Source organism: Dromaius novaehollandiae, chromosome 7, assembly GCF_036370855.1.
Source record: "Dromaius novaehollandiae isolate bDroNov1 chromosome 7, bDroNov1.hap1, whole genome shotgun sequence".
Classification (NCBI taxonomy): Eukaryota; Metazoa; Chordata; class Aves; order Casuariiformes; family Dromaiidae; genus Dromaius; species Dromaius novaehollandiae.
In genome coordinates, this window is record NC_088104.1 from 9823827 (window position 1) to 9850915 (window position 27089).

Sequence of the window (27089 nt, forward strand, 5' to 3'; positions counted from 1 at the left end):
AAACCCACTACGATTCAGTATCCTACTTTCAGAATGCTGAATCCTTAAAGGCAGCATAGTTAGCAGGCCAAATTCTCACGCACTAGTGCAATTCAAGGCTTCATTTTTAATGATGGCAGTGTAATTCAGAGTGGGAGTTGATCCATTTTTTTCCCAAATAGCACATTATTTTAATTAAAAGGGCTTGAATTTTTTTAGATAATGTGACCATATATGATTTCAGGTGAGGCTAGTCGGAGCGTTGAGTGCTGCACATAAATTCTGTATCATTTAGGACATGGCAGAGTACTGTCAGTTCAATACACGGGGGTAAAGAAATAATTGCAGGATTGTCAAGGATGGGGGTCAAGCTGTTGATCAGACATGGAAAGTTTTTACATTGCTTTCATTGCCTTTTGTGATATTTTGCCTGTAACTTTGATGTTTTCTGGAAGAATATGTATTAGGCCAGGCACAGTGCAGAGCTGCATCTCTGCCATCAACATGTTTTCTGAAGTGGTGAACCTTTAGAACCTGAAATGTGAGCAATAGCTTTAGTAAAACTATTAATATAAAATGTTCCTTTTGTACTAAAAGCACCTGGAACTGTGAGAATGTTATTTTTATATAATAGTTGTATCACTGAGGGATATATTTATGTAATTGATATATGCATCCAAATTATATAAATTACATGGATTTAATCATTTAAGCCTTTTTTTTAATCTCTGTTCCCTACAGTATTGTGCAACTTATTCTTCTAACATAGCACTGGAATCAGTGATTGTTCGCTTTCACTACACATCATTCATATTAGCGTAAATTCTTCTCTCTGTCCGCAGCATTATGTATCATCAAAGACCTCTCTCATTTTCCAATGAACGTGGTTACTAAACACATCTTGTGTGAAACATCTTCTCTTACTTCTTCTTAAAGGCAGTATTGACCCCAGCACCTGAGCTGTCAGTTTTGCCTCGAGCTCTTTTGCGAATACGGACGTGAGCTGTGCTGAGAGTGGAAGTAGGAGCTTCCCAAAGCATTTCTTTTGCTGCTAGGATGGCTGCAGCATGTCACTGATCTTCAGACAAGTATTTTTAAAACATCCTCTAAGCGGTACTTGAGGACCAGCAGAAATGAGGATCTCTCTTCAGTGTTTTTCCCTTGGGCTCTTCTCTTTCCTAACTCAAACTGAAGAGTGCTTCAGGGGAAAGGGATGCTGCTCGTTGCATCGGTAGAGCGCATGAGCCTTGGGGACACTGTAGGCAGTCCTGGACCTGCTGTGCTCCACGTGGAGTGGGCATGGGTTATGAAAAGAAGGGATTGGGCACCATGTAAGCCTTGACAGCTCCTTCGTAGCTCAGAGCAGCTGAACTGCAAAACCAACAGATCTGTTTCCTATTTTCTTGCTGAAGATACTCTGGGAGACTTCTCCATGCTCCTGGGAGCACCCGAGAGAAAGACTGAGAAGCTCCAGGGTCTTTTAGGCTGGATTAGGAAAGAAATTCCAGAACTGCTGTAGAAAGAATAGGGATTATCTCCTGATAGAACCAGGAGTATATTTATGTGTATGCATGTGTTCTTTTATTTTGTATATATATATATGTATAAATGGATTGATAATAGTGATGGGAAATCTGGGCAGAGTCTGCAAAGGAAAAGGGAAAAAATAGCATTAAAAATTAGGAAAACAGAGAACCTGTAGTTACTTGAGGAGGGAAAACTTGAAAAAGTATCAAAACTTCAATGGGATGAATGGATTATGAACTGTGAATGCTGCAAGAGTTTAATCAGACATCATATAATACTAACTTTACTATTACTATTGCCTGTTTTTTTATATCACTTTTTAAAACTTACCCTCGTTGTAGTTTCATATCAATTTTAAAAATATGACTTTTTGTAGTGCACAGTAAAGTGTTCTTGCTTACATAAAACAAGGTTTGCTCCATTTATCAGGAATGCAAGAGATTATCAAGTAGCTTTTAGAAAGTGTTTTATATGTTAAATTTTCTATTTATCTAGATATTATTTGTGCAAATGTAGAAGGAAGAAGTATAACATTTGTGTTCCAAACTCTTCACGCAGAGATAGGCCAAGTGAGGAAGAGTGTTACTTTTAAAAACATATAGTAGTATGGGTATGAATATAGACATTTTAGCCTCATGATGATAAAACAAATAATCCTTTGTTTTGCAGCAGACAGATTTCTGTGAGCAGATGTAATAGTCACTTTGCTGACTCAGGTGACATTATTATACTGTGATAATCACAGAAGAGGTTTTATTTTTTTAAAAAGTGCATCTTCATTCACTTGTTCCATTCTTCGTGAAAGCCAAAGAAGTTGCAGAGATCCTGTTCAGCAGCTGGTTTGACTAATGGAGCTGCATGTCCCCTAGGCAGTCTCCCTCAGAGTCAGCCTTAGAAATAAGCTGAAAATAAGATGGAATAAATTCTTCCTGAAGATAATTATCCATAATAGCAGCTCTGAACCTACCATGTCTTCATCTGTCTGTCTGTCTGTCTATCACCGGAGTGACTTGAATTATCTAGTTCGTTACCTTATACGGGCAATCATTAAGTTCATAAGTCTGTGTTCTAACAAACTCGATGAGTTTAGTTAAACTAGATATTGCAGCCCTGGTGAAAAACCTTAACTACGCGGTATGGGCAGAGAACGGGAATGACGTACGGCACTGCTTGTTGAAACGCCTGTAGTGGAACGAATAGATCTGGTAAGCCGTCCCCGCACCATCGCAGCGGGTGAACCGAACCACGCGCTGCAGACGAAGGCAGGAAGAGGGTTAGTCCATGTGTGTGTCTGGGGAAAAATCATCATTGTGAAACTCATGGACTTTGCATGCTGCACCTTTGAGCATCCTGCTAGGCATGCATCCAGGAGGACTGTCTGAACGAGGCTGCAGCACTAACCAACCCCAGTATCCCGTCTGCAGCTGAGATCAATATTTGATAATTTGTAGTGGAGCAGGAGGCACAAACGAGAGATGAATTATGAATCAGAAGGAAAAATAAATATCCTTGATCCCCCAGGCAGTCAACTAAAGAAAAAAACCCCAAAGTTTGAGATTTTTATTAAAATTGCCTTAACATAGCTACAGACATGAGTCATATTGTGAACAGTGCAGACAATCCTGTATTCCCAAAGGTGCATCGCAGAAGGGGATGAGGGAATGAACAGAGGGAGTTAAATCCACAGATTCCAGGCCAGGAGAGATGATAGCAGCAATCTCAGCTGAACGTTTTATATCTTTACTCCCATTCAGCCTAAATTAATTCTCATTACAAAGGTCTAAGGCATACCTTTAAAGAAAAGACTCCTGGGGCTGGCGATTGTCATCTCCTTTGCTGAACTCTTCCATGCACTGCAACCACCATACCCATCATCAGCCTCTCCTTAACTATATATATACATATATGTATGGCCTAGATGTCTTTGAACTTTCTCCTTGTTAACCTGAATAATTTTAGCTATTCCAACCTTGCATTGTAATGTTTGCCTTCTGATCCCAAGTAATACTGAGGCTTTACTAGCACTCTAATGTACCCATTTCACGTTCTTCTCACAGCACGCCTTCCAGGAACTGCACATTTTGTACTAGTGGCAGTCTTACCAGTGGTGTGAGCAGAGGCAAGATTACCCTGCTGCTTTTACTGGTGATCCTTTTGTGCTGAAGAATTGCCTCAACCCTTTCTGCCATCATATTGCATTGAGAACTCATAGGACAGTATTTATTTATATAAACTCATAAATTTGTCTCTCCATTCTGCTTTCCAGTTTCAATCTCTCATCTACAGTTACGATCAGTTAGCTAGGTGAGACAGGCCACTTGGTAGGAGTACCTTGTCTACCTCATTATTTTTCTTAGGAATAGCATTTTTAATGCATCTGGTGTGTTTCCTGTTAATTCTCTATAATGTAAGCTCTGGAATCACAGTCTCGTGGGGTAATAAATCAGATGCCTCCAAGAAATCCCAATATACAGTTTCAGCCTAGTTGCCTCTATCAAACATACCTCTGTCAAACTCTGTTTGACAAGATCTATGTTCCATAAAATGCTGATGGGTATTAATTATATTGCTAGCCAGTATTTTGTAGGTAGAGTCCCAGATTTACTGTAACACTACTTTATTTGGGAGTGATGTCAGGATTACTTACTTGTTGACCCTCAGCTGTCATTTTTCACCCGTTAGATGCACAGAATGATATTAACTGTCCTCCAACGCTCTGGAGTTTTCTAAGTTTTCCGAAGCTTGAGAACTATTACAAGTAGGAAATTTTCAGTGAGTTGTTTTAAAGAATATTTTGTGTTTGTCATCCAGGGAAGCTGACTTGAAAGTATGTAATCTTGATAGAGCCTTCCTCACATTCTCCTTTATTGTATGCTTTTTGTTTTAGTGACATCCTCAGAAAGGATGGATAACATGGCTCTTCAATCCAAATTCCAGAAACACACAGTTATTAAAGATCGCTACCTTTTCCAACTCATTCTTTGAAAATTAACCACCTGTGTTTAGTTCTGGGATTTGTGCCCAGACAAGGTTTTTAAAGTGATACTACTCTTACTTTCCATCTTTGTTGTTTTCTTGTTCATGTGTTATCCTTGTTTCAAATTAGACCAGAATTTCTTTGGAGCAGGAGCTCTGCTGGGTGAATGGATTTGTTAAGTGTCAGAGATGCCTGAGCATCCCTGGGAGAAACATGCCAGGACAGTAAAATAAAATAAATCGATCAGGTGTGTGAGTGGACAATGTTAAGGACTTGTTCACTCTAGATAACACAAACTGAAACAAAAATGTATGTTTATGGCACTTATTTTCACCTGAGCTATCAATAAAATATCATCATTATGTTGAGTGGCCATCAACTAACTACCCATTCTCCAGCCTGAGAAGAGCTCTTCATCACCCAGCAAGCTATTGACTGGAATGAGACTTCTTTATAAGTTAGTGTGATTACTTTTGAAGATGTTTAAGTTCAGAACTTGATGTAAATTTTACCCGAGAATCTCCATGCATTTTGCAAGCAGTCATTTAATTTATGCATTTCAGGAGTTAACTACTGCACCCAATATACGGGTGAAAGCCTGGATTCAGTGAGAGATGTACTTGCTGTCCAGTGAAGTCTGCCTTTTGAAGAGGTCTGACTTTCAGTTTTCTCTTCTAATCATTAGAATAAAATTTTCTTCCAACTTGAGAACAAAGGCTTTAGTTTATGTCATTTCACATTATTCTCTGTTCTAAAAGTTGTTTTACATCATGTATATAGCTTATGCAAAAAGAATGCTAGCACTGGGTATTTTACTGTTGGTCCTATAAGCATATTTAAGAGAAAGGTCTTCATGTGGGTGAAATTGTCTTGGTAGGCTTTGCCGACGCTCAAAGTCCTCTTGGCCAAATGCACGTGGCCTGTTGGGCAACCAAAAAAATAGATCATTAAAAAGGATTTATATTCTGATATTGTTGTTTGGATTTGGGTATCATATTAGTCTCACCTGTGGTCCAAAAATATATTGTGTGGGGATGTGTACAGGCTGAGAGCATGAACACAGATAGTTGTTGATGGTTGTTGATGTCTCTGGAACATAGCACCTCAACTGACACATCATTTTTCATTTGCTGGTTTATTAATAATTAGAGACAGCTCTTTGGCCAGAATATTTTGTTTTTTGTATAATACTGATTAACACTGTGGTACAGCATCCTTGGGGATTTTCAATGCATAAAAAATACATACAGAGAAGTACATAAAAATACATACATACAAAAAAAAAGAAGTTGCAAAAACTTTAATGTCCTGTAGTAGTCCGTAACCTGAAAGCGAAATAACTTTCTAGAAAGTGTTTTCTCTTTTTATTCAAAATGAATAGTTGATGTCTTTTTTTAAAAAGTAAGTTTTTAATTCCACACTTCACAGTCTTACTAATTTTCTTTTCTAAACAACAGATCCGATAATCCTGTCCCAAACTCATCTATCCCACTTCCCTTCCTAGCCAAGACCTAAAATAGCTTAGTAATGGTGAAATGAGGCTTCATTGATTGTGCAGAATATACCAGGGGACATTCACTAGTGCTATATATCCAGAATTTCTATGTAGTCTGTTAAAATTTAGTCACATTTTTCTGAGTAAGTGAAGCACATTTTATAATTGCATAACCTTTTTCTGCTTTCTCTGCTTGCTACTTCATAAAATGCAGGGATCTGCAATGAATTTCTCAGACATTACTGGGGATTAGTACGGTTCTTTTGTGTTTCCTTTTGGCTTAATTCAGATTTTTCCTTATGCTTTTCGGCTTTTTATAACAAAATAGTTTCACTTGATTAAATACAATTCTCTAACCTGTTTTTAAATAAAACCAAGGAATCAGTGCTCAATCTCTTATTAGAGATAGTGGGACATTTGGAAGCAAAATGTTTTGTTGAATCGAGGTTTATGTATTTGTTGTGTATTTCTTGGTAAAGATATTGGTACAAACAGATACAAAGCCCTTTTCATAGGAACCACAATTAATTTTAGAATTTGTATTTTTTCTTTAGTTCCGATGTATTATTTTTTGTTCTTTTTTTGTTATGGAAACATATGAATCAGGTAAGCAGTAGAAGGGAAAAAAAGCCACAGAATTCACCCTGCAGTGTTTTAAATGTTGCTCAAATAGACCTATTAAGCTTTATTCCTTCTTTATTAACATAATGCAGTTTAATTGACTATCCGGCATTCTGTGGTACAGCAGTAACCACACAGTACACAAACTGTCTTAAGATATAGTTAGTACATACCTTTATGCATACAGTTACCAGAGCTACAGACTAGCGCTGAGATTTTGTTGGCGACAGGTGAAAATGGGTGTCCAGCAAAAGCCTCCTGCTTGGCAAACCTTTACTCCAGTGAAGAGCACTTTCTCGTCACAGGTCGAGTTGGACCTTAAGGTCTCAGGGTGGCAGAGTGATACTCCACGAGAGAGTTGGGAGGTTCACGATGACACTTTGTTCACGGCAATCACGTGCGGTGTGCTGTCGCCACATAAAATGTTCCCATTTAAATGCAATCCTATTTTTGAGCAAGGTGGACATGCTACAGGGCATAAATTGATATTTTTGAAGCTCATGAGGTAAACCAACAAAACTGGATATTATAGGTGCAAATCTTCTCTCAGTCCTTTTTGCTCATTTTAATAAAGCTACTTTAATATGCTCTTTTCTTCTACAGGCTGTGTATTAAATACTCAATGTATTTGCTAACCATCAATGCCTTTGTTGTTGCAGATACAGAAGTGGTGTATAAAAATAGGAATGGACATGTTATTGAACTGAATGTAGAAACAAATACATCTACATTATTATTGGAAAATACAACTTTTGTAAGTAATATATATTATTTACTCCTTTAAAATATGTCACTTCTCAGTGGAAGTCTGCTAACATTTTTTCCTGTAACAGTGGAGACAGAGTATAGTACAGAAAATATGTTTATAACCTAGAATAGATTATATATAAATGGAAAGTATAATCCATTCCTCTGTCAGTGCAATATTTCCAGCTGAAGTTATTTGTCATTTTATTCAACCTACCTGTAAATAACCAAGATGTTGGAGGATATATTGTTGGCAGTAGTCCATGCTTTGTTCAGGCCATTCGAAGGCTCACTCCTGGCATATGTGCTAGTGAATCTAGCTGATGTCTGTTATAATAAGAGATTCCATAAAATGGGGGGATACGATTCAAAATTTTGAGAGATTTTCCCTATTTTAGTCAAAATTGTAGCATTTCAACAGATCAAAGGAGGAGAAAGTGAGGAAACGGGGCAAGAGTGTTTGAAATTGTATTAACATTTTCCTTTAAAAAACTAAGCAATTAAGTATATAAAGAAAAATATATCCTCTAGTCCTACTAATTTGCTGCCTACCTGTTCTTCTGTGCTTTAATGGCAAACTAGTTGGTTGGGGATTGTTCCTCTTGACCAGTAAATGGTATGTACATGAGTGGCTTTCATATGTTACTGACCAGTAAATTACAGTAGTAATTGCTAAGAGATATTTTAGTACTTAATCTATGTTTTCACTTGTTTTCCTTAGTGCTGTTATTCTCAGTGAATCTTCTTATATCCTATCCTGTAATTCTCATTTATCAGGGTTTTGTAGCTCAAATGCTGCTCATCAATCTTTCCTCATAAGTACACCACACAGACCTCTGGCTGTTATGGTTAATCCCTGTATTTTCAGTTTATTAAAATCTTTTGCACCTGCAGAACCAGAATGAGGATTCATTTTCAGCAGAGGTCTCTGGCAAAGGATGATTTTGTTCTTGGTCTGTTCCTGGCCCTTGCTGATACAGATCCCTCATTTCAAAGCTTTAAGCCCCTGGTGATCTTTTCTTATAACTCCTGGAAACTAGAAAGGGAGCAGAAGGTCAGAGGAATGAGCTTGATGCTGACTTCCCAATCCGGTGTAAAGACGAAGCGAAGGAGAAGGGCGAAGAGAGCTGTATTTTACGGGAGTTTCTGGGAGGTTCCCCTTGGGCGAGCTGCGCCCTCCCGTCTGCAGGGCAGCGCCTCACCGTACCCCCAGCCCCCAAAAAACCCAATTAAGAGTGGGTGAAACGGTGAACGTCTGTGAAGTGCACACCGCAGAGTACTGCACAAGCATTTTCCTGCTTATCTTTCTGTGTGTGTGTAGGAGTGTGTGTGCACATGTGTGTGCATGTGAGGCTAAGCAGAGGATTACCGGCGTCAGACCTACCTGTTAGCTTTAGTGTGCAACGTGAACGTGAGCAGCTGTTTGGACGTTTCTGGCTATAAAACTTGACTTCAGTGACAAGGCTTGAGCTTCCTCACAGATGAATTCATACCCTTTTGGCTGCAAGCATTCGGCCCGTGAGATGTCAAGTGTAACGGCAGCATGACAAGTTATTCAGGCCATTATGCTAAAGCAGTCGTGCCAAGTAATGATGGATCAGGGTGGACAGGCTGCTTCACGCTGTAAGTGTATCCTCTGTAAGGAAAGTCGCTCCTCTCTGGGCTTCCTTTAAAAGTAGCCGATTCATCCATAAGTCACACAGACTGACAGAGATACTATATATCTGCTCTTCATTAGGCATGGGAGACTGATCCAAGATGGATAACGTTCGAGCAACCATTTAGTGATTATGTATGGAACAGAGAGAAACAAAGATACAGGTATGTTGTCTTCCTGAGGAGCTCCTCTCTGTACCACATCACGGCACAGAGAAAAGCTAGGTGTGCTAGAGGTAAATAAAGTGACTTCCATCCACAATTGTTCATGTGGAATTAGAATAAAAAGCTGCAAGCAGAGCAGAAGTCTCAGTAAGATTGCTGGCACGTATTTGGCGGAGAGAGCAGTGGAAAATGTTGCTGTGCCCGAGTGCCTGTCTCTGTTGAAGAGGGGGCCAGCAATCCTAGCAGGAGATCCGAGCGTTACAGAGTCAGGCTCTGCGGCTGAAAGCAGAAGCTGTCCTATTCTCCTAAGCACCATTGTCCCCAAATTCGCACTGCTAAATGTACTTCGTCCAAAGTTAGACACCTGGATCGTTAATCAAACATTTTCCCCGCTCAATGTCACATCTGCTTAATCACTAGTGCATAATTAGAGCGGTGCTGGTTTAATGACTCTGCAGAGCTGTCTTATATTAATAAAAAATAGAGTACAGATCCAAGATAGGCAGTGGCAATGCAAGTTCCCTCATTCTCCCCTATCAAAGGGTTTTAGTCATGGAAGAGTCACCTTTAGAGGAGTTATTAGTCTCCTTTGAGTGTGCATCCCCTCTCCTGTTTGCCTCTCTGCTCAAGCAGCCAGCAGAAGTGGCAGGGTTTTTCTTAGTAATGTTGATAATTGTCCATTGAAAACTAAACTGCCATGATAAACTCTGCACAGAGCCTAGCGGCTGGTAATAGCTCTTTGTCGCTGTTGGTCGGGCTGTATTTGAACCAGCGGCTTAGAAGCGATTTTCTTTTTTCCTCCTTACTAATCCCCTGACGCAGTCTTCCGCTGGGTGCAGATCACTCGTCGTGTTTTGCATCTCAGAGGCTGCCACGCTTGTGCAAAGCACATTTCTGCTTCTGCTGTGCTCCCTTTTCATATGCGTACCAGCACAAAAAGCAGACTTTTTTTTGGTTAAAAACATATGTGTTATATATGAAAGATTTTCAGATTTTCAAAAAATAGCTGGGTTTTAACCCCTGGAGTTGACCTGGAAAGAAGAAAAGCTAGTGTTTTGTTATTTTAAGATGACCATTTCTCTTCCGTAGAGAAATGTCTGTCCCAAGTTCCTGAATGAAAATTTTTTTTTTCCAATTTCACTAGGATTTATTCAGACAGTGGAAGAAATTGTAGCACTTTAGTCTAATTAAGCCATTTGTCCTCTTCAAATGGAATCCTTTTCTGTAAACACCCTATTAGTAAAACAATCTAACCTTTATATAATTAAGCTATTAGCAAAGCAATCTAATGGATAACAAAATACAATGGTACAAGAGAAAACAGTAGCTTTTAAAGCACCAGGAATATCTATTAGCATCTCTGGAGCTCATGGTTTAGTCATGTTTCTAAGCTATACCTGTCCTCCGAATTTATTTGTGTAGTGCATCCTGTTCGAGCTGCCTAATAAACAGTTAATATTCTAAGCCAGAGGCACAGAAACGTTAACAGCTGGAGGCCAGGCGACTTCCTTATCGGATGGAGCCAAAAAAGCCCTAGACATTAATCACTGTGTGGCATCCTGATGCTTGTGACGCTGCCTCGATAGGCGATTACAGTATGTTCTCTATCACAGCCGAGGTGCCTGTCACCATGATCGGCAGTGACATCCCGGCTAGGTATTCGGCACGTAGCGATGCTTTGTTACACGCCACGGTTCCAAAATAAATTAATGTTATAGCAAATTTATATAAGTGATTTTAGTATTTTAAAAGTTTTTTTTTCAATGCCTTTTGCTAATCAGTTACTAGATAAATAGGCAGTGACTAAAAGCAGGCTACAGTTCCCGCACAGCCCGGCCACCCGATGTGGCTATGCTGGAGAGGAGCTTTGGAGGTCCGTCCATCTGGTCCCTCAGCAGCCTACTAGCTCAGCCCCCCTGCTTCGTTTAAGCCCAAAACAAAGTATAAAAGGAAATTCAGAGGTGAGACAAAACAGGTATTGGGACTGTGTGTTCTGTTATAACACTGTCCAAATTGTAACCCCTGAAAGAGGCCTTTAGAGATTTTTGCCTTGGTGTCCTCCTCTAAAAAAGCAATAGCGATGAGAAAGGTAAAAGCTATTATTTGTTAGCCATCAATTCCACCCACTTTTGTGGTAGGTGTATGGAAAAATTCACAGATGTCATGCATGCACTCTAGCAAACACCTGATCCAAAATCCTCGGTCAGAAATGCATCTAAGGGTGCCTCCTCAAACCTTCCTTCCATCCTGCGTGATGGGACTTACTTAGAATCACAGAACGAGAGGCTTTGGATTTGTATGTAGTGCCAGGCAATACACTTATAATTGTTTTCAGTTTGGAAATGTAGATCCTGGAATAAGGTATTTATAAGAGCTTCCCACCAGCTGTGTGCTTGGGACCCTTCTCAACGCCAGCAGTTGCTGACCTGCTCTCCCCCTTCATTTCTGTGCCTTCCCAAGAAGGCTTTCGTTCCAAGCTCGGGGGAAAGTTCATGCTGGTCCACAGCAAACAAACCTTATTAAGTGGCAAACCTGTTTCCAGGGGCTTGCCTGGAAGATGCCGTGAAGTATCTTGCATTACCGTGTTACTGTGGGCCATCTTTTACACAAGGGTGGAGAGCACAGGATTACTTTTTGCTGCCTGCTAATTAGGGGATGGCGTCAGAAGGGTGAGCGGAGCAGTAGTCTCGGCTCATGGATCATGATTAGGCTGTGGCAGCCCAGCTGTGAAAGCCCTACGGAGGCCTCGCAGCCAAAAGCGGAGAATTAGAGGTTTTGTCTGAACAGAGCTTTTGGCAGGGAATTTTTTTTCTGCTGTTTCACAGAGCATTGTTCATAAACAGCCCTTCTTGCTGATAATTCTCTTTTCCTGATTTTTTTTTGTTTTGCCTTTTTTTTTTTCCGTACCACACCCCCTTCCTCTTCCGACAGGAAACTCAATGCTGGCATCTTAATGCAGTTATGGTTCCTTTGTTGATTAATGGGGCTTTAATTGCAAGAGTAGTCTACATGCTTATACTTTAAGAGCCTTGCACAAGAGATTAATGAAAGGGTGAATAATGGTAAATACATTAAACAACATTATATAACCACATAAATATTAGTAATTGTTGCAATACTGGACGTTTTAATGACCTGCACATGTTGTAAATAGGTTGTTACGAACTTTGTAACGTTATCTCCTCTCCCATGCTCCTCTAGAGGCTGGATAACCCCCTCAGCAAAACCTCTTTGGCAGAGGGGTTTTTATGAGTTAAGGTTTGCTGTTGCGGCGCAGCAGCGCGAGCAGAGACGGCGCAGCCTGACAGATGGAGGGGCCGCAGTCACGGTGGTTGGCGGTGGCCACTGGTTTCTGTCCAGGCGGAGGAGGTGTCCACGTCCTGGAGGAGGTGTCCCCGTGCAGGACGCGGTGGAGAGGACGCTGAGCTGTCAGGGCCGGGGCCGTTCTGCGCGGGGTCTCTCCAGTTGATACTGCTGATGAAATCATTCCTCGGTGCAGAAAATAGTTGGGGCGAACACTGCCAAAGACGGCAGATGAGAGGGAGAAAATCCTGTGATTTATTGGTTAGAGGTTATTTTCCACCAGTGAAGCGATGGTGCCAGACTCCAGGCAGGTTCACGGGTCTGCTCGTGCTTTGTACCCCACCATCGCCTGCCCCTGTGCATGGACTGTGCCGTGGGGCTGCATGCGAGGGGCTGGCGGGATTTTGGTTTGTGTTTCTGCGAGCTGCCAGGCCAGGACGCCCGCTCCATCGTGCAGGGTTTAGTTTGGGTCACGTTGTGAGCACCTCACTCCTTTTCTGCTGGATGGGGAACCTGGGGGTTAGAGTAAAGCATCACAGCACATAGCGCTGCAGCGTTTTTGGATCTAGACTCAGTGCTCCGGGTGGCCCGGGAAATGGCGCGGGGAGGAACGTAACCTAGGAAACCCACGTTCCTCAGCGTGCTAATTACTGTGCATTTTGCTAATTACAACCTGGCTCTCTTCTCAGAGGTCCCGTGTTTTTACTGCTACAGTATTTGCTCTTCGGCTCTTGCATGCTGAACTGCTCTCGCTCCCGACCTGCCGGTGGTCCATATTCTCCTTCCAGTGGTACTGGAAGACAAATCCCCCTGAGAGCCGGCACCACGCAAGGAAACTTAAATACCCAATACTGGGTCATTTTGCAACTGGTGTCATTCTGTCCCATGTGATTCCTCTAACGGGGTGCCGTTTGGCCGGTGTCCGTCTGCGAAGTCGGGCTGCATCGCTGTGACTGCTAACGAGCATGGATGTTCGGCCGTACCATTTAATTAAAATTCTGATGTGGATGTAGGTATGGAATACAGAAAGCAGTATGATTAGCTACGTAACAGTATTCCTAACAGGTATAAAGTGACGGCCTAGAAATGGATTCAAGTCTTAAAATATTTTATCCTTGATGAGTGACAGAAGTACTAAAAGCCTAAATATGCGTAAAGTGGCTATTAAACCATAATTAGAGAAGGATAATAACAAGAGTCTGGAAGATGTAAGGATGTAAGAAAAGTAAAAGTTAAGAAACTGAAATAGAAGGAGGGGTAAAACTAAAGGAGAAAAATACCAAACAAGTAGGTTAAGTAAACTGCTTAGAAGTGAAAATTTCCTCTAGTTAATCGGCTTAAACTGTAATTTATCATTTCATTTTAAACTATCCCATTGAAACTATAAAAAGGCACTAAAATGTGTGTGACAGGATAAGGATGCATTCTGGTAGCTGTGGGCTAGGCTGTCTCACAGTTCGCTTCCATCTGTCTGCTCTATGGTACAGTTTTGAAAGACTACAAATCAGGCACCGATTTAACTGTAACAGCAAGGAAAATTCACTCACATCGTGGAGACAACATTTTCTAGTGGGTGAAAATATTGAGCTAGTACATCAGGACCGAGGTTTAAGAAAACAGAAGAAATAAAGGGGAGCTGGTGCTGCGGGGCCCTTACTGGCAATGGAAATCAGGTTAAGGCTGAGGCAGGATGAATATCTCCTGTCTTACTTGCATAGGTACTTACTCTGGCCTTTAACATTTGGCAATGATGTGAAGTGTAGTATTGTCCTAAATTCTCATATACGCAATCGCAGCAGGTGTTTCTCTTGACAGCAAAACATACAAGATGCAAAATAAGATTCATCCATGCAAAACACTGCCTTTGGAAATAAAACTTGAGAAAATACTGTTCATCAGACTTTTTGCATATCCATTTTAATAATCTTTATGGAAAGGTGGAATAAAAAGCTGATTGCTGTTTTTTTTCCCCCTTATATTTCTTTGCTGCAGAATTTCATTCTTTTGCTTTGTTTCACATTGTTTCAGACTATTCTCATGGTTTTTTTCTTTCCATGCAAAACTGTATTTAGCAAAAAATACCTGGAATCTGGACAAGAGAAGGAAGCTAGAAAGCGAAAGGGCTAAAGGTTGTTCAAATACACTGTCTCATTTTGCCTCCCTGTGACTCTCACACTTGTGGTCTTTAGCCGTGGTGATACTGGCAGGCATTGCTTGTCCGTGGATCCTCACGTCATGGATCACTGTCAGGAGAAGAACTCAACCCCTTAGCCCATGAGGCTTTTCCTTTCAAAGGAACCTAGAAATGCAATGTTTAATATGGTTAGATCTAATTATATAGTCAGTGGGGGTTTTGTTTGGGTGAGAAATGAAAAATCTGATCTAGGAGCTTGCTTTTATCGCTGAAAAAGTGAAGTGATGTCAAATTCAGCAATATAGGCAAAACTGACAGGAGATTTGTGAATTTAGAAGGGAAGGCAGTGCACCAATATTGAAAAAGCCGTGTTTTGGCTCTTAATTATGCAAGTGTGAAGTGCAACTACTTTAAGGATAAGAATGATGGTTTCATAGGGATTTGAAGTGTTGATGTGGCCAGATAGAACTGACAAAGTTGAGGGATATAAGGAAGTTTCTGTATCTTCTTCCTTCCCTTCCATCTTTCCGCTATGTTCGTTTGCAGGGGGACGCAGGGCAGCACCACGCAGAATTACCCTGAGCCTCCTAACGAGCTGGTCCTGGGCAGTGATGCGGAGGGAAACTAGCCCTGCTTCTGCATCTAGGGACCGTGCCTAATTAGCGAGCTGTATTTCTCCCTGTTTCCGAGCTTATTTGTCCAGAGCTACATTTCTTACAGATCAAGAAAAGATAAACCCTAGAGGCATAGCCATGAGGGCAGCATTAAGGTCTGTCTTACTGAAGGAGGCTCAGCAGCTCCTGACAAAGCAAGAAGCTTGGAAAGTTGCGGATGTGCAGAGATGGTAGGGGAACAAGCAAGAATTTTCCAGATTTTTCATAACAAGACATTTGAGGTTTTTTAATTCCCACTGTCTCCAATATGATATTTTTCCAGCATTCTCTTGTAAACTTCAAAATGAGTTGTCCTGAGGAGAGAACATATCCCACAGGTTAAAGCCTTCATGAACTTCTTCACAATAAATAAATATATCTTATGCCTGCAGTGAATATCATGTATTTTTGCCTTGTCTTCAGTTTAAACAAAAAAAAGAGTAATCTCTCATATGGAAATTAGAATTGTCAGTAGCTGTATGGTCTCCCAAAGGCTTCGGTGGCATACGTCCAGCCTGCTGTGGGAGAGACTGAAACCTTCTTTTAAACCCGTCATCAGCTGATCTTCTCTCCTCAGGCATGCAGTCAGGCATTTGTTGCTTGAGGAAACACCTTAGAAATGTTTATGGAGAAAAAATAAAAACTGTCTGTCTTTTGTTTTCCTGAACTCACAGATTCTGAGCTTGCTTTCTGTGTTAGGCAGGAGGAATGAGTCAGGTGGGGTTTTTTCCCCTGTTTTTAATCTAGAAGAGTTTCTTCTGTGCATACAAGTACACAGTTTCTGAATTTATTCCAATTGGTTTATGCCAAAATTCGGCTTGTGTCAAAAAAAAAAAAGTCTATGAAAATTTTAGTTACTTAAATCCCCTTGAAATTCAATTAGAATTGAACATGTATTTCCTTACAGCTTTGATTATAAACCCAACCTCAAGAAATAGGCTAATAATGTTTTTAGGATGTTTTAAAGAAATCAGCATAGCTGCCAACCTTGGCAGTGAACACATGGTTTCTGCTGGTCTCATATTTATTCTCTTGTTTCTTAAGTGGAACATTAGAAAGTATGGAATAGCTTTATGCTCCTCTTAGCAAGAATAATCCTATAATATCAGCAAAAGGAAAAGTATTTTGCCAAAACTATTACCTGCGTTCAAGAGATTATAGCTCACTGGTATCCCACTACACCATGTGTCTGAGACAGTGCTGGAACCAGGCAAAATTTTGCACATGAGTGCAAACTGAACAAACAAGGTCATTTTCAGTAGGATTCAAATGATTTTAAATCCCAAATCTACAAGACTCTACCTGGATACAGAATATGAGGTTAGCTCTTGCTGGGGTTGCCTAATGCTGCCAATACTTTGCAGCTGAGCTACTCAGGTGTGTTGCATTAAGTGCATCATTATTTTTGTGGTGGCACAACCAGGGAGTGGAGATTCTTCCTAAATGCAGGGAATGGTAAGTGCTGCATGCCCTGAAAATGGATCTGGAAAGCTGCTTGGGTTGTATGTTGCAGAAGACTGAGGTAGTGGGGACAATAATAAACTGTCAGAAAGCAGAGGAATTCCACCTCTAAAAATGTTGTCAGTGATTTGCCAAGCAAAGGGAACGTAGTTTGTGTGGTGAGTCTTGGCTGAAAGGTGGTTATCCCCCAAAAGCTAGTTTGCACGTAGCAGAAATCTAATCCGCGTGCTTTGTACAAAAATACAAAAAAACCCCTCTGAAACTGTCCTTTTTCTTTTGTCTTCCTACCTTAAGACTGCAGATTTTTCTTCTAACTTGGGACAGTGTAATGCTCTTACAATACAGTTTTTCATCAGAACTTTTTTTTCCCCCTTTGATTTCTTTAGTTAACTTGATTCTGATTATATTATCTAGGGACTTGAGTTTAGCCTGTATGTCAAAATATAGTGCTGTCTCAGGTTGTTGGACTATCTGCCTCTTTATTTGGAGGAATAACACTTTAGCTACTCTGAATGTACTGGTTTGTGACTTCTGGTTTGTGTACCTTAAACCCCTATTGAATTCATTAGTTTAGTAGTGGGATTAGACTAAATGGAGCAGAATGCATAAGAAGCAAAATCAGGGAAAGCCTTTGAATACTGGATAACTGTAGTTCTGCATAGCTATTCATTTATTGTCTTTCATCTTGTACTTTTGTGATTCTGTTAGTTTTCCCATCCTACTTCTTCCATTCTTATCTGCGTTTTTCACTGCTTCTCCCTTTCCCTTTCATTCTGTAAATAGATGTCTCCAGATTCATTTAAAATTATTTCCTTCAATGCCCTTTAAAGCATGCTCTTATCTTCCTCTTACATTAGATGCATTACATTCTTTCTGACATCAACATTACCCCTTGATTAAATTACAGCCCTGAATTCAATTGGGTGTCATGTAGTCTTAGCTAGGTATAAAGCAATATTAGTTTTATAATGCTACCTTATGTTTCACTTTTCTTTCCACCAAGCCTTTTACTTATAAGGAAGAGAGATTTTCATTAGTGCAAGCTGTCTTGCAAAATGTTTATATACATGGCCTTAAAAGAAAAGCAATAGAGACATAGTGCACAGTTATTCTTTCTCTTGTACGTTATCTTTAAACTTAACCTAGTGATGAATCTCCCTCATAATCGTTCATGAAGTACACGCAAACCGAGGTGCCCTCCATCATCCTCTCCAATTGGTTATAGTCGCTATCCTCGAGCACGGTGCTTGCAGTCACGACAGAAAACTCATCGACTTCTTAATTTGTTCTTGGAGTAGAAGCCTGATTCATCTGTTGTGGTTGTACTAATATCAGCAAATTAGACTACGAAGTGTTTTGGTCCTCCTTTCAGAGAAGCTGTATAGGTGTTCTTGATCAGAACTGCCTTATGCATGGGAAGTTCTTAAACTAACAATGAGAAAATTTGGGGGGGAAAGAAAGAATCCTTCCCTATTGTAAACTCACTTGTGTTGTTATTTCATTTTAGGTAACTTTCAAAGCATCAAGATACTCAGTTTCGCCAGACTTGAGATTTGTTCTTCTTGCATACGACGTTAAGCAGGTAAGGCAACCGCTCACGCGGTCAGCAGAGCCTCGTAATGAGAACTCGGAAGCGCTTCCTCTTCTGTGTATTTTGTCTGCGGTTCCTCATAACAGACTTCGATTCAAATGCTTAATTTCTCTGGACAAAACTTTATGATGAAATGGTGGTGTTTAATGGTGTATGGAAATAGCACGAGAGTCTTGGGGGGTGTCGATGGACGTGGCTCCGGGGAAGCATTGCACAGCTTCTGTAGCAGAGGTCCCTAATCCTTGACTTGCGGCCGGATTAGGCGCCAGGCTCTCGTGCGGGATCCCTTCCTGTCCTGAGCAGCTGTGTCTCTCGTTTGTGAACTGTCCTGAATGAAATGTTAGGCCGATTCTAGTCGCGCAAGTTTTATCGTTTACTTGAGTAGTCTGAAACTCAGTAGCGTGAAAGTGTCTCGGACTCTATAGTCCAGCGTGCTCTTTGTTTCTCACAGCATGCAGATAACAGAGATTTTGTAGCTTATTATTTTGTCAAAAAGAGTTTCAGTCAATGATACCGTAATACAGTTTTCTAAAATAATAAACCTAGGAACACAAAACAGACACATTTGATGAACTCCCTTTATGATGAACTTCAGTGTTCGTATACAATATTACAACACAGTATTACAGAATAGTTTGAGACTGACAGACTAAGTGAATACTAAGCTAATATATTTTTTAAAATTTTGGAACTGTAAACTTTTAAAAATGCCTGTTAGTTACTTCAATATCATTAATCAATGTTCAGATATGGGAAAAGATTAATGCTATTACTTTTGTTATGCTACAGTAGGTAGTTTACCTAAAGTTTCATGTTGTTAACTGATAATACAAGAGCTGTGTGTCATGCGCTGCGTGTCTTAGAAATTCAAATATGTCTTTGCAGGTCACCTGTAGCTGTAATGATAATATCTGCACACTGGAATATATGCTGAAAGCTAATCTGAAATATTCTAACAGTGTTGATGTAAAATGGTTCATTTATTTGGAGCTAGATCCAAATCACCACGTGTTTTTTCTACTGACTCCAGAGGATTTTGAATCACTCTTTTTACAATATATATTGACAAATGAAAAGGAAACAATGCTGCTAATTACAACGCCCAATTCCCTGGTTTTGTTGTGGAGGATTCCAACTTGATTCCTGCCTGCAAAATACTTGTTCCTTTGCTGTTTCCCTTGTTTATTGTTTCTTACTCTGTGAAAAAACTTGATAATTCTCATATGGATTTAATTTCCTCATTTGAAATATTGCAATTTTTGTTGTGGGTGGATTGTTTGCTCGGAATTTTTTTTAAGATTGCATATAGAGCTGATGCAGAAAAATGGGGAGGAGGGGGAGAAAGAAACACCAGGGATGAATGCTTAGCCCTCCGTAAAGATGAGCTACTGCGTGCCAAGAGCTCTCCACCCATAGTGAGAACCTCACTTTGCAGAATCACCTCTCCAATTTCGTTGCATGGATTTGGTGCCCACAGTACAGGATTGTACAGTCCAATTCCCGCTAGGTCCTTAGAGGGGTGAGCTTTACAGCATGTACGTTTTGCATCTAGCCATGCCCTGGGCTCAACTGTATTGACAAGAAAAAACTAAAATGGGGGAGAAATATGGTTTGGCAAGCAGTTTGTGGTGGTGTTGGTGGCTGGCTTTGGGTGAGGCTTGTGCCGCCGCTTCGCGAGTGCTCCAGCTGTGCTCACAGCTGTCAGAGCAGAAAAATACTGCGCTTGCGGCATCCTCTAGAAGTGACAGTGATGGTGCTAATATTGTTTAATAGCTGGATGTTGCCAGCTAGATCTTCAGTTGATGTAAGTCATAATAGTGCCATTAAATATAGAGTGGTGCCATAAGAATCTGTTCTTTAGGGTAGAAGTGAAAATCTCTAAGACAAAAAAATGCATGTGATGCAATTCTTTCACAACTTAGGAAAAAATATTATGGTGCATATGTGGTAAAAAGCTTTTTTTTTTCCCTCCAAATTTTATGATTCGTGACGTACTTGTTAGGCTGCCAGGGTGCTTTGGTGCTGGCTCGGAAGGGCTGCGGGCGCAGGCTCGCGGTGCCGTGGAGCGCCCTTTTCCTTCTGCTATCCGCCTGTCCAGGTTCCTCCTCCTCCCCGCTGTTAGCCATCAAATATTAACTCCACAAATCAGAAATTTTCAAATTGATTTCAGTAGGATCAGGCCAGTTTCTGTCTTCAGAAGGCCACTCTGAACATTTGCATTCGCCAAACTGAGGTTTTGTTTTTGTCATCTATTACAGCACAGCGGGTGATAAATGTGGTGTTTTTAATAATAACCAGTGCAAGGAACCACAAGTAACTTTTAATAAAGATTTAGTTGGTCTCACCACCCGATGTAAATTAGCACAGATCTCTGGTCTTTACCAGCTATGTTTGCCCCTTATTTTCCCTTATCTGTTATGGGTTTAGGTGTTTTATTGCACTGTAACATATTTGATTGGATTTCTGCTCTTGCAGAATAATAAGGCTTTGGGGTTTTAAAAATGATAATGGATGTTTACATATATTAATCTGTTCCAGCTGTATTACTGTATGTTACAAAGAACACAGATTTATTAATCAACAGTTTTATAAATAAGCTAGTGTGGTTCAGCTGAACAGATTGAAGAAGAATAGAGACAAATGTTTCTTCAAGACATTTTGTCACAAAATTGTAATTAGAAACAAGGTTATTTTGATGTTTGGATTAAAAATAAATGTTGAGTTAAATTAAATAGTTGAATATTTATTTTAGTGTTGTCAGCATTTTCTTTAATCTATTTTATGCTTGGAATGGCAAACTTTAATTAAATTTGCAGTTGTTTCAGCGCAATTAAGAATGTCCTCTATGCATAACGGGATATAAATCTGCATGAAAATAAGCCATCTTTGAATACAAAAGTAATAATTGAATGAATCATTTAAATCATGCTTAATAGAAGGAACAAAACCATTTTGTGTGGCATAGCAGCTGTTTTAGTATAGCTCTGTAAACTTCATGCAGAAGAAAATTCCTTTGCTAAAGAACTGAAAGTGTTGTAAATTGATTTTTTGGACATTGAATCCCTCCATCTCTTTTATAGCAGGTTACAGAAAGTAGCCAGCATTACTGGCACGAGCACTCTGGCTCTCTGGCATTTCTTTTCCACAACAAAAAGCGAAGGCTGTGGCAATTTGAGAGGTACTTTCTGGGTATTATTTGCCGGAGTGCTCCACACTTCTGAAATACTTTCATCAATTCTTCGAGTTTTTTGACTTTGCTAGAACTTGCCTGGATCAATTTAGTGCAGTTCCGACTTTCCTGCCTGTCACTCGCCCTAATTTGATGAGCGTCGCTGAAAGCTGCTCATTTTTGCAAGGCAACAAATCGATAAGCAGGAGCTAATTTGGGAACGGAGCAGCCGCCGCTGATGCTGAACGTGCCGCCGTCCGGATGCTCCCGGGATGGTGTGAACACCGCAGCAGGGAAGGTGGTGTTGCAGTTTTGTGACGGTACCGTTTGGATATTGCTTTTACTTTGAAGTTTGTCAAGGTGTGAGCGGCGGACGTGATGCTCGGAGAGGCAGAGCTGAGATTTCCAGAGGAGAGGCTGTTTCGCTACTGCTTTTAATAAGGGCCATGTTAAAACACCATTTAAAATTTTTCTTGCTCTGCAGGCGGTGGTGTTCACAACTGCCAAAAAGTGATTTATAGTATTGATTAGAAAAAGGATATCGGTAGGCTTTTTGCCCAGGCATTACAAGCATGTTCTCCCTGTGTCCTTGCCGAAACATGGTATGCCACAGAAGAGCCTGTGAAAAACTAAATAAGAGCAATTCCTCTTTTTCTTTGCACCCCCCCCTTTTTTTTTCCTTGACATAATAATCCCTTGCTTGTGATTCCAGTTTTTTCCTACGAACTGCCCATTCTTTCTCCCTTCTTTCAGATTTCTTTGGAATACCAGCTTATGGGAATCTTCCCTGCTTTCCTCTTTTTACCATTAGCAATGCATGATCTTCCTCTTTCAGTATAAGCTACATTTTATTATATATATATCAGCAGTGTTTCTGAATATTTGTAGTTGAATGTATCAAAGGAAGATGAGTGTGAAGGAAAGAACCCCCAAGAGAATGAAGTTGCTCATCTGCTGTGCGTTGATGTCTGTCATTGCTTTGCTGCTCTAATATCTATTTTTAGAGGCTAATGGTAGGGAATACTGACCAGTCCGCACCAAAGGCGAGAGGTGCCGTGCTCATCAGGCTTTCGGAGATGGCCTCTGGTAGCGGCTTACTCGAGTGTACTGCAAGGATCTCCAGGAGTTTATCTGCAGATTAAAAGAATCCATGAGGGGAAAAATGCAATGAAGTCTTAAATTATGATTATCTGCTCTGCATTAGGAGATTATCTTCCTACCAATTATGTAGAAACTAAAAGTTCAGTTGTCAGTAATCTTCTTGGTCAGTGATATTAATTATTGGATTTTTTTTCTGCAGAAAATTAAAGGACAAAGAAATGGCCATGCATTATTTCTCATTTTTTAATCAAGAGACTGTTCTGCATTAAAATGAAATATCAAAATGTGCAGGTGTCTTTTACAAGGTGGTTTAGATGATGCTTATGAATATCTGACCTTAAAGAGCATTTTCTGGAGTGCTTTTCTGGTTGGTAACACAAAAATGAAGAAATGAAATGTGTCTGTTAACACTTAGAAACAATACAAATTTGCTCAACAAAATCTCTCTGTACAAAATAAAGAAAAGGCTTCTTACCCCAGTGCTGATCCGGACAACTTCTTTTATGTAGCACTGTATATGAAGTAAAGATCCATTATGAAATTCAGTGTTAGTTTTTTCTCCAGAAATGATCCTTCTCCAGAAAGCAGATCCTTCAGATAAATCTGGTTTTTATGTGGATTTTTGCTGGTCCTCAAAGTTATCCTTTGTTTATTCATTTGTTAACTTTGAAATGAGTCCAGAAGAAAATTGTGCAGGCACAATCCCGAATTTAGGAAATCTTAAGTTTGATCCAGACATGACTTTTCCCATTCATCTTTATTTCAAGGATGTGAAAAGATCGGTTTTTATCAACTTTAGGGCAGTGAGAAAAGATCAAGCAGGGAATTTTAAGTTGGATTCACTCCCAAAATTCTAAGTTATTTCTTGTCAGTATTTTTGTGGTATATTTTATTCCTCTACTAGATTACAACAGCAATAGGTTTTTAAAAGGTCAGATATTAAGCGACCCATGGAAGAGGGCAACTCAAATTTACCTCTTTTGAAGACCGGTCTTCTACTTTGGGTTGAAGTTTTATGTGGATAGATTGGAATTTTTTACATCAGAATTGCTAGGCTGTAGGTAATCTTTGCATAGTGCTTACCTATCTCTTATACTTTTATTTGTTTATTTTTAAATGGCTCCACAGATACAGACCTGAGAAGACAAAGGTCTGCCTAAGGAGATGGCATGCCTTGAAGAGAGTCTAGCAAAATTTGGTCACAGTATGTGCTATCATGAATTCTTCCGTTGGAATAGTCATACAAATTTGTCTTATATCCAGGGTTGCATCTGAGTCACGTGGCAAAATGTAATAACTGCGGGTCCTGCTAAGCAGAAGGCAGGGAAACATGGAATTTGAGAAAATGAGGGAGCGTTTTGCACGGAGAGCGTATCACGGGCGTTTCTCTCTGTTTAGCATTTGGCTGATATTCAGCCTTTTCTCATTTCATCCACGCTGAATTGCAGTCCTGGAAGTACTTGCATTCGGTTCACTAGACAACTTACTACTCATTAGGAGTAGCAGGGCTATACCTGGAGTATCTGCACGTGTTTTGCATTACTTAAACTGTAAACAAACCCAGTCTGGCTTTTTTGGTGATGGGGTGATGGGACCACGCTCCATCTGTGGGCCCCCACGGGACGGGGATGAATTGTCACGATTGCGCCTTTCCAAAACTCTGAATTAAGAAAGTAGGGAAACTCGGCTTTATTTGGACACTTCCACTGATTTATTTGGCTCCAGTATGTAAGTTGTCACGTTGCGCATTGGTGCATATGTTTTCACCTGCCTGTTTTCGTTGTCTGAATGAAGGATAGATAACGCCGCTGGAGCTGCAGGGGTTTTAATTTATTCCAGAAAGCACCTGATTTCATCAAGTGATGTGTATTTGTTTTTGCTGGATCAGCCTTGTGTAGCAGTTAAAGAGAGAGAGAGAGAGAGAGAGAGAGAGAGGAAAAAAAAAAAAATAGATCAGATCCTCCTTTCCATAGGAAACCACATGAGGCAAGATTTTGCTGTCGTTCAATAAGGTACTGGGGCTCTGTTGTGTTTATACCTAGAGGAGTGCGGTGCAGCCGCTGGTTGCGTAAGGAAACAAAAATAATTCTAATTAGGGCATAGGGTGGCTCTTTTTTCCCAGTCAGAATCATCAGAGTTGAAAAATGAGAATTCACAGTTTTAACTTGTTGTTCACAGACCGTCCTGACGGCAGACCCTTGCACTTTGCTGTCATTTGGGGAAAAAATGAGCTCCAGGACATTCAGCTTCCCAAACCGAATGTTTATGGACAGAAAATGTTTGTTTTCAGTAATACTCTCCTTCATCCCAGGCCTCAATGCTGTTATTTCAGGCATCCTCAGGTAGTGTCCAACAGGGTTTCTGAGATCCAGCAACGTGAAAGCTCAGTCTTAACGCAGCGATGATCTTCCCATGGTCCCGCTGCTGCGGCACGCGATGCTCCGCGGCGGCTGCGGTCGCTCTGGGCAAATGCCGTATAAACGAGCAACGTTGCACCGTTCAACGCGGCAGCTCCCTTCATCTGTGAATTTCATATTTCTCAGAAGATGAGCTACTACTGATATTTTTACCAAATAGATATGTGAGAGCAACTCTTCCTCAGGAAAGCTGAATAGAGAGAAATAAAGTTATTAAAAATAATAATAATAATAAAGGACAGCCTGAATAAATAACAGGGCAAGTACTATTAGGAGTCCTAATTTGGAGACTGTATTAAATGACTGTATATGCAGTATATTTTCCCACTATGAATTTTTCTGTGTTTACTGCATAAAATAACATTGTTCACTTTTGCTTCTGCCTTTAGTGGTGCCTGAATGTAGAGGGGTGAGGTGTTGCTGTTCTCACCGAGCACGCAGCGACCTTCGATGTTTTCTGTGCGTTTGAGGCCGTATATATGTTATGGACCAGTTTGTCATACTAAGCTAAATTTAGGCAGGACAGGTAACACAGGATGGTTCGTAGTATCTCTGTCTTGGAAGCAGGACAGGGAGATACCGCGAAGGCTGTTGCATATGAGTATACGTTATAGTGCTTTCTCCCCACTGACCACCACGTAGACATGTGCAGCCACGTTCTCATTTCTGGGGGAGAAAAGTTACCAGGTGACTCCCCGCTTGGATTCTTCTCTATTGCAAACGCGTGCGTTTTAAAAATTAAACACGAAGCGTTATAACGGAGCTGCGTCCCACACAACCTGTAATTAGGTACCGCAATGCAGCGGCACACATCTGTCTGTTACTGTATGACATTAGTAGCTTGAAAAGCTTGAAAGCTTTAATTTGGTTTTATTAAGAGTGCCAAAATTCACTGCGAGCAGTGATAGTCACGCAGGTATCCCTCCCTGTCTGTTTTTAAAAATTCTTTGCTCTATATTCCCAAGAAAAAAAATTCCCTTTCTTGCTTCCAAAACAATACGGACTAAAAGAACATTTTGCGCATCTCTCTATTCTGACAGGTTTTACCCTGAGCATGAATCATTGCTAGTTCAGCTTCTGCACTTATTGATTTCTCAAATATAAGTGCTGGCTCAAATCTTCAGCTATAGTGAATAAATGACTTCTGAGCAGCAAAATCACTTCATGGATGTGACCCATCATGTTAAAACATTTTGCTGAAAATGCCATGTATGTTCTTTATGATGTAGATATTAGCAAGTTTCATAATCACTGATTTAACTTAACTTAAAAGACCTACTTCTTTCTAAGCGTACTGAATATAAACACGGTTGAATTACTAAAAGAATAGCTCTGTTAAAAAATACCTACAATCTGGATCATGTGCTCAATACACTTGGAAAATCCCTTTTAAAGAATATTCTTTTATTTTGCATTTATTTCATTTTCCATAATACCCTCTATCTGAAATTCAATAATAATGTATCTTAGTGAGAAATGTGATATGCATTATAGCTTTCTCATTAAACTTTTAAATAAGATACCATTAGTATTGATGAATGTAATCCCAGATGGTCACTTAATCTTAAAATAGTCATTGATCACACATTCAGAGTTTCAGTCTTGCAGCCAAACTAGTATGTGTTGTTAGTAGTCGTGAATTTTATACCAGAGGGGATTAACATCTCTCTTTGGCCACAGTGGTATGAATGAGACTTACAAACTAGTGATGAAATAGTGAGTTTGTTTTGTTTTGTTTGGTTTTTTCCAAAATGCAAAAACACTTGCTAGCAAATCTTTTCAAGCATTCTGTTTCATATATCAGATGGATTTAAGCACAGTCTAAAATCCCAAAGTTTTTCAACTTTTGAAATAGTTTCTTTGACTGTAAATTTTTATTTTGCAAATTATTTTTAAGAGGTGGTGTTATTCCAGGATATTGATTTTTGCTATGTTCTAGTGTGCGTTTAATTTACATTAAAAGCAAGCATGTACTAGTTTTCTGAGTATCTTTAAAGAATCAAAACCTAATCTTTGCTATTTTTCACATTTAAAATATATGTAAGTATATGTATTTAAATACACATACATTTAAATGTATATACATATTTAAA

General features: G+C 40.0%; 1 protein-coding gene across 3 annotated transcripts in view; it reads left to right on the plus strand.

The window, feature by feature from the left end:
* The window catches only part of DPP10 (dipeptidyl peptidase like 10), a 280467-nt gene that overhangs the window by 122985 nt on the left and 130393 nt on the right, over positions 1-27089 (plus strand). For all 3 annotated transcript variants that reach the window (XM_064514641.1, XM_064514640.1, XM_064514639.1), the window contains exons 4-5: positions 7259-7353; positions 18226-18300. In XM_064514641.1, coding sequence (XP_064370711.1) covers positions 7259-7353; positions 18226-18300 — 170 coding nt within the window. The remainder of the gene's footprint in view (positions 1-7258; positions 7354-18225; positions 18301-27089) is intronic.